We start from the raw sequence: 7,616 nt of genomic DNA, 5'->3' as shown, positions 1-7,616 counted from the left end.
GAAGTGCATCTGACAGCCCTGCAGTGTGAGAGGCAAGAAGTGGCATGTGAGTATCATGGCAGGATGTAAATGAAAAGGAGAAAGTTAGTGCATGATCTGAAGAAAAATTATCCCTTTCGAAGAAGCAAGAAGTGGTTTTCCTGATAACAGTGAGTATTGGTGATAAGATAACTTGGAATATGGCCAGTTTAGGGTAGCTGTAGTGTGGTTATAATGTGGCTGTAATGACCAGAAGTGGTCAAAGGGAGGAAATCCCACAGACCTTCCTCCGCACAAGCTGGGGACTGTGCGCTCATCCTCTCCTCTGCGTCTCACCGCTGGAGGGGGCCAAGTCCCCACGCTAGGCAGCAGGGCTGAGAGCCTCTGTCTCCGGCAGCGCCCAGCACCACTGTCCCCATCTCCTCCCCTGTGCCCAGCGCCATGTGGCCTTCTGTCTTTCCCCATTCAGATGCAATCTGCTTGACTTGTGTCATGGAAGTGCAACAGCCTTGGCCTGCAGCCCTCGGTGGGGAGAGGAGCTGCTTACAAGTCAGTAGCAACGGCATGTCTTACTCTGCATGGGTACAGTCTACAATTTGGCAGTAAGCACACCTGCAGGGACTTGGATTGGTGGTGGCTGGCCCCTTATTCAGCCAGTTTTCTTCATAATCCCTGGTGCCACTGTAGTCACTTGTACCATGGCAATGGGATGGCCCCAGCTCTTCAAAAATGAGCTGGCAGCCTGGAAAAATACTCAAGTGCTGATCACTAGCAACTTTATTCTCCTAGACTTCTCCTGTTTTTTTTTTGTTGTTGTTGTTTGTTTTGGTTTTTTTTTTGTTTGTTTGTTTTTTTGAGATATATTTAGTAATAGGGGTTGATAATGTGCTTTAGAAGCAGGTGCAAGTCATCTCCCCTGGAAAATCCTGGCACTACATCCTGTAGCATTTTTCCATGTCCAGACATCTGGGCAGCCCAGTAACATCCTAAATCATATATTCTTATAGAAAAATTTTCTTTATTCCTATAAATTGCTCACACTGTTATAACTGTATTTTACTGCAAGGTTCAGTCTGCAGTTTGTTTTCAGTTCCTACTCTTTCACAAGGCCAAGCATTTGATCTCTGATCAACRGGTAGGAAGTGAAGGCAAAGAGTCAGTCTCATAGATCTGGTGTTAGATGTGGTAGTATACAAGAGCAGGATTTGAACTTGTGGAGCTCTGAGGTTTGCTGTCAGTGTCACGTCCTGTCCTGCTGGCCTTTGGGCTGTCAGTCAGGACAAATGATCGTTCCTTCACAGCTTTTTCTACTCCTTCATACAGAGTATTTTTCACCTTCCCTAGCTATTGATTTTTTTTAGAAAGGATTTTCCTCCTCTGTAACAATCTTGTTTTAAGACCATTTAATTCACTGTTTAATCAAAGACAGAAGAAGCCACAGTATCAGTGTTTCACATCTGGGACCTGTAGGAAACCAAGCTGCATTCTGGGCACATCCACACTGATGTGGCTGATCCAGCATGAGGCTGCTCTGTAAATCATCTGCTCCGGGGAAGTGCTAGCTGGGTAGCAGGCTGACTGGGAGGAATGTCGTTCTAGTCAGTGACCTGTTGGATAGGTCCCGTCTCCTTCTTGTGCCTTGGTTTCCCTGCTAACGCTTTGTCTATTTAAATTATAAATGCTCATCCTACCTGGCTATCTGTGTGTACAGTGTATGTAGAAGAGGGGCCTCAGACCTTCCAGGCTTTAGTGGTGCTGTCCTAACAATGGTAATGGCTACACAGAGGTCACCAACATGAAATATATCTCGGGAGCTTGTCTTGTTGCAGCTGCATTAGCAGTATCGCCACACTAGGCATAAACTGYGCTGTGTGTCCGTTGAGGCTCGCAAGGAAGCGGGTTTCTAGAGCGTAACTATGATCTTGAGGATTAAAAACTACATTCTAAAATTCTAGACTATTTCCCCCAAAGCTGCTCCTAAGTGGAGAGAGCAGTGACAGTTTTATTGACGGTCCTCCAGTGACAGTTCTGGCAAACCTTTAAATCACTGCTTTTCAGTAACACGTGTTATATCATTCAGTCAGTCCTGAATGTAAACATCCTGTAGCTCTCATGGCCTCTGAAGGCCATGTTGCCCTTGAAGGGGAAGAGAAGGAAGGAAAGCTGCAGTTTTGCTAGTACTGCTTGTACAGAGGAAAAGAGTCTGTCCAAATACTAGTACACAGTACCTTAAACTCCTGAAGCCAAAAAAAAAAAAAAAAAAAAAGAAAAACAGGAGAGAAGAAAGCAACATACCGCTTGAAATACCCCATCTAAAATTCTAACATCTGAATTTTCCAAGCTGAAAATCACCAGTCTAGAGCAAAATGTGCTCAGGATGGATAAGCTGTTCTGAGTGCTGGTTCCAAAAAATTACTGGGATGAAAAAGCATTGGTGAATGCCTGGTCTAACCCAGCTTTTCACTAAAACAGAATGATGCCCCAGTGAGGCTGTCACTCAGCACAAGCTTTTTGCATTTGGGAACAGTAAAGCATAATTGCAGGCAAGTGTGTCAGGGGTCCTTAATAACACAGCAGTGCACTTCAGTGTCTTGCTCTTGCTATGAATCTGCCTCCTGCACTCTCCTTCATTGTGCACCGCTCCTGAGTAAGAAATCAATCTGCCAGTCTCCTTCCCRGGGGAGCAGGCGCAGGTAGAGCCAGCGCAGAGCCAAACTGCAGCTGTGTCCAGCCGGAGTCGTGGGTAGAGTCCTCATCCAGACAGAGACCGCCGTGCGCCCTTACCCGAAAGGGCAGGCATGGGAAAGGTGAATTGAGAGGTACACCCATCAGTGGGGAAGAAGCAGTTTCTGTGCATCCTGCCAAGTCTCTAGGAGACAAATTGTTCCTTGCAGCAAGAATGAAAACAAGGTAATTCATGGAAGTGTAATTGACGTCTGGCTAGTGACAGCAGTCTGTGGGGCAAGCAATGCTTCACCTTGCAAAGAGCAGACAGCATCCCGTGGCAGGCTGTGAAGAGCCTCTCTACAGCCTTAGGCAGAAGGGTTTGGGGAGGGGGTGGTAGACCAAACTTCACCCTTTGCATTTCATATGCCAGCCTAAGTATTGCATTTATTTATTTATTTTCTCTAAATGTCTTCTAATATAATTAAGAAGTTGTGCTACCAAAAGCCTTCTGGCTGGGAAATTCATTTATAAGCAGCCTATAATTCATTTATGAGTCCTTCTAGGAGCCACRTAATGGCTTATCGCTGGATGGATGGAGAGTGAGCTTCCCAAGGGTCTGCATTTCTGTATTCCCAAACAGGCTGGATTCAAATAAAAGGAGAGCAGATACTGAAGGTGAGGGACTGAGACATGGGGTGGAGAGGAGGAAGGGAGTGTGCAAAGCAGGTGTTTGTTCTACTGGGTATTCTTGCCCTAGAGAGAGGTTTTAAGTGCTAAAGCTGTTGAGAGGAGGCAAGTGAAGGTGARCCCTCCCTCCATCAAGCAGAGCAGTGAGCGCAGCACCGTCCCTTGCTCCACAGCCGCGTTGTCTTGCGTTGCGCGCCCTTCCCCCTCACTGAGCCCTTCACTACTACTTGCATGCTCCCTTCTTGTGTGAGCGTGCAAGCAGATTTCTGTCATCTTCTCTCCTTCTATAGTCTTCTGCTGTTGTATTTTGGCTCTGTGGAGGACAGCAGGTGACCTTGCAGGTGCCAGAAAGAGTCTAAAGCCTTGTCACTGTAGTCAATATACCCATGGGTGCTCTGTCCCTTTGCCAGCTGAAAGGGAGGACCCCTAAAAGTGCGCAGAGCTGTCCATAATGACATATTATTAGCAGTTACATGTGTTTACTGCAAATGTAATTGCCAGTAAAGGAAAGAAGTGATAGAGGACCTTTGTCTGTCTCTTGTCTGCTTTAACTTTAGTTAAGAAAGTGGAGGTGAACTATTTGAGGGAATTTTTATCATGTTATATAGAAAAGTTCTCATTCTCACCCTGATTTCTAGTTTTCTCCAGGYTTTTGGTAACCTCTTGCATCTCTCATCTCTCTCTGAAGACTAAAATATTTTTGAAATGTTGTTAAAATCAAATTTCTATTAAATTTAAATTTTAAAGCGGCCTTTGTCATCAAGCAAAACCTCTGCTTATCCTAAACAAAAAAAAAAAGAGAGAGAAAGCAGACATATATAATTCAAGCTCTTTCATAAGAACCATACCAGATTTTCCCCTGGAGTGTGCTACAGAGCCTTTAAACAAGACAGCTGTGAGTCATGAAATGCAAAGCAACAATTTCATTCCTGGAACAAAATTACTCTGACGGTGCATTGACCTGGCTTGAGCAGAAATACAGATCAGGCAAAAAAAGGACAAGAACCACTGAAAGTTATTTTACTGGCATATTTGTGCTTGTTTCCAGGATTTGAAATGACATATTTTTCCTTTTATACTGCACGTGGAGTTTTTTGGTTCGTTGGTTGTGTTTGTTTTTTTTGTTTGTCTGTCTGTTTTTAAACCGTGTATTTTAAACAAAGGGTTTTTTTGGTAAAATGGAATGGATAACAATAATACTTATTCTTTTCCTTTAGCTTGTATTTGGTAATTATTTTCACAAATGGCTTAATGTTTTTAAAAATATTCAGTGAAGTCCTGATATTAAAATACTCATATAAAAATTAAAAACAAAAGAAGCTTCAGTCAAATGGACAATTTTCCCCAGATATGTAACTTCTTTTCAGAAGACGGAAGAACTTTCAAGGGCAATAGTTTTTAGCTGGTGCTTGTTCAGTATCTTTTGCCATTCCAAGACCAAACTCTGGATTTGACATCAAGATTCATGTTTGAGCCCATTTGGCCTTCAAATGTTTTATATACTTACACGCATGCTCTTTCTCTCAATGTAAATTCTTTTGGTACAGCTGTCAAAATAGGCAACCAATGTTTATATCAGTTTTTCTGGGGGTCAAACTTGCTCAAATAAAGATAGAACATTTCTAACTTCCAGCTTTGTAAGCTTAGCAAAAAATACAAAAGTCAAATTGCCTTCTATGTCATTGTCATTGTTTATACGGTTCAGGGTCAGTTGCTGGCCTTGGTTGTATTTCTGTCTTCCTCTTGTCTAAATGGGACAGTGCTGATTTTTTAAAAAGGCAACTTGGCTCTGCAGCTAGCATATTGTTAATAGGTCTGAGGTGCAGACTGGAGTAAAACCTAGCTCGTTTTCCAGAGCAGGTTGCTCTCTGCCCTAATCACTAACTTGTGTATAGACTAAATTTGTGGGTGGAGTTTTTGGTTGGGTGGGTGTCCTGTTCCCACCACCACCACCACTGCTTTAAAGCTGATAACTGAGTTTTAAACATGAGGGAGACTGAATCCCTTGAGTAAGGAGGTGTTATCTCTGTATGTGGTCCTGCTTCCAAATAGTAGCATGCTGTAAATGTTTTTCTTCCCGTTTTCTTAAGAGGAACTTGGGCAGAATAAGTTAACTGCTCCAGAGGAAGGAGGAAGCTTTTTCTGATCAACCCCTACAGAAGGCCACAGTGCAATTAGAGAGTTTCTGCAGGAGAATCATAAAGTTGTTATACATCTAATTTCTTTTAAGTAACCAATATTATGAGAGCTATTAAAAGAGGGTGATGTTTTGCTCTAACTTTAAACAAACTGGCTAAAACTAGCAAATTAGTATGTTCCTATGGTATTTTCAAATATTTTTTTTTCCTCCCCATACTGTAACTCATAGTACTTTCTTGTTATCCTCAGGGATTTTTCTGTTTTGCTCTTGCATTCTGTGGATTGGTACCAGCTGCCTTCTGGAGATACACTCACAGGACAGAGGTAAGCATCGTTTACTAGGAAATACCAGCAAATTCTCATCTGATACAGATTTTGTGGCAGTGATTTCTCCCATAAAAGGAACATCTGGTGGTAATTAAGCCATCCTTGTAGAGGCCTAGGAAATATATGCTCTGTCATACCCGTCCTTTGCAAGAATGGAGAACATCTCTACCAGCTGCCTTTTTGAAAGGATTATCCAAAAGGGAAAAGGGGAACATGAGGTGTTTGTCACAGAGGCCCTTGGACAGAGCGAGTGTCGTCTTCTGAAGGCAAAATGAAATGCAAGTCTTGTTTCAAATAGTTTTTTCTTTCTTTTTTTGAAAGAATTAGATGCTAGACACTTGGTCTTTTTTTTCATCTCAGATATTTAACAATTTCCAGTCAGCTCTAGTTTCTGCTAAGTCAGTTGGGAGTCTTTAYGTAAAGACTACAGTAGATTGTAACTATTCTGATTCTCTTTTTATGTGGTGATGGCCAAGAGATAAACATCCAGGTAGTGTGTTTATTAGAAATAAACAACAACAAAATAAAAATGCTAATATGAGACAAGATGTGAGTTGCTGTTGCACTGAGACAAATGGACCAGAAGTAGAGGGTTGCCCAGGGTCTTATCTTGAAGGTCAAATTTGCAAGAAAGTCTATTTTTGAATTGCTGTTGTGGAGCTTGTTGGTGGCATAGTAGATGGTGCTGGAGATCTGGTAGCAGTRTTGTCCGCTTTTCCTCTGTGAAGAAGCCTGCTAGATGAAGGTGGCAGAGAGAGGAGCTGTGGATGCGAGCTCCTGCTCCCTCACTAGCTGGGGAAGGCGTCTCCTGAAGATGGTGTATGGGGAGCTGGAGAGGTACCAAGGAAATCCAAGTTGGAGTGCACAGTGGCAGGACTCGTCAGGGTTAGACCTACAAGGGACGGCCCTGCCGCCCAGCAGTGTGGAGACCTTCCCCAGGCAGCTGGGGTGAGCACCAGGTCTGATCTTACTCTGGGTAGCCGGGGTTGCAGGCTATTGTAAGAAGCAGAAGCTGAACTTAATATCTTGTATGTTAGAGTAGTCTAGTCCTTTTCTTGTTCTTCTGTATTCTGGTATAGTTTTCTTTTTGTTTTTAATCCTCCTTGCTTTTAGAGGAGCTYGATGCTTCTTGGCCTTAATTGCCCTTCCCCTGGCCCCACATTCATAAAACATTTTAAAAGATTTAGTTCAAAAAAAAAATCATTACTTCCTTTTTGAAAGCCGAACAACACTGACGTTTTAGACTACTGTTTGAACATGACATGGGTGGTATGCTGTTTAACAACAACTCAGATAAGCTTTTCACACTTGCATATGTTTCATGCGGTGGATTAGGTCTGTTTAGTTCCTCATTCCCAGGTATGTGCCACAATTTGAAGTGGTCAGTCCAGCAATGAGAATATGGGTGATGTGAAACTTGTTGGTGGATTAGAGTCAAGTTAATTCCCTCAGTTCATTCCTTCAAGGTTACAAACATGGTGTGGAGAACTAAGATTAGTTTGTCAGGAAAGAAGCGCTGGAGGCCTGACCATGAGATATCTTTCTTTCTGCGCCAGAAAAGTGCAATCCCATCAAAATCCTAGAGGCTAGGTCCGTGCTAAGATGGTTGCAATGGAGTAGACTGTAAAAAGACCACAAGAAAAAGTACTATATTGAATGAAAAGGGATGCAGCCATTCAATAAAATACTTTCAGTGCATCTCCCTTCACACCTTCCATCCCAACCCCAGCTGTTATTCATTATCTTGTTGGTGGCTRTTTGTTTTTGCTTTGTTTTCAGTGTCCTGTCCATAAAGGGACCTGGGTGTCGTGGTTCAC

General features: G+C 42.8%; 1 protein-coding gene across 3 annotated transcripts in view; it reads left to right on the top strand.

The window, feature by feature from the left end:
• The window catches only part of TSPAN32 (tetraspanin 32), a 36,821-nt gene that overhangs the window by 6,924 nt on the left and 22,281 nt on the right, over positions 1 to 7,616 (top strand). For all 3 annotated transcript variants that reach the window (XM_085302156.1, XM_085302158.1, XM_085302157.1), the window contains exon 4: positions 5,722 to 5,796. In XM_085302156.1, the coding sequence (XP_085158282.1) occupies positions 5,722 to 5,796 (75 nt within the window). The remainder of the gene's footprint in view (positions 1 to 5,721; positions 5,797 to 7,616) is intronic.

This window comes from Rhea americana, unplaced genomic scaffold (assembly GCF_003343005.1).
Source record: "Rhea americana isolate MKP2758 unplaced genomic scaffold, rheAme1 scaffold_187, whole genome shotgun sequence".
NCBI lineage: Eukaryota > Metazoa > Chordata > Aves > Rheiformes > Rheidae > Rhea > Rhea americana.
This window is presented reverse-complemented; position numbering and strand designations above follow the sequence as displayed.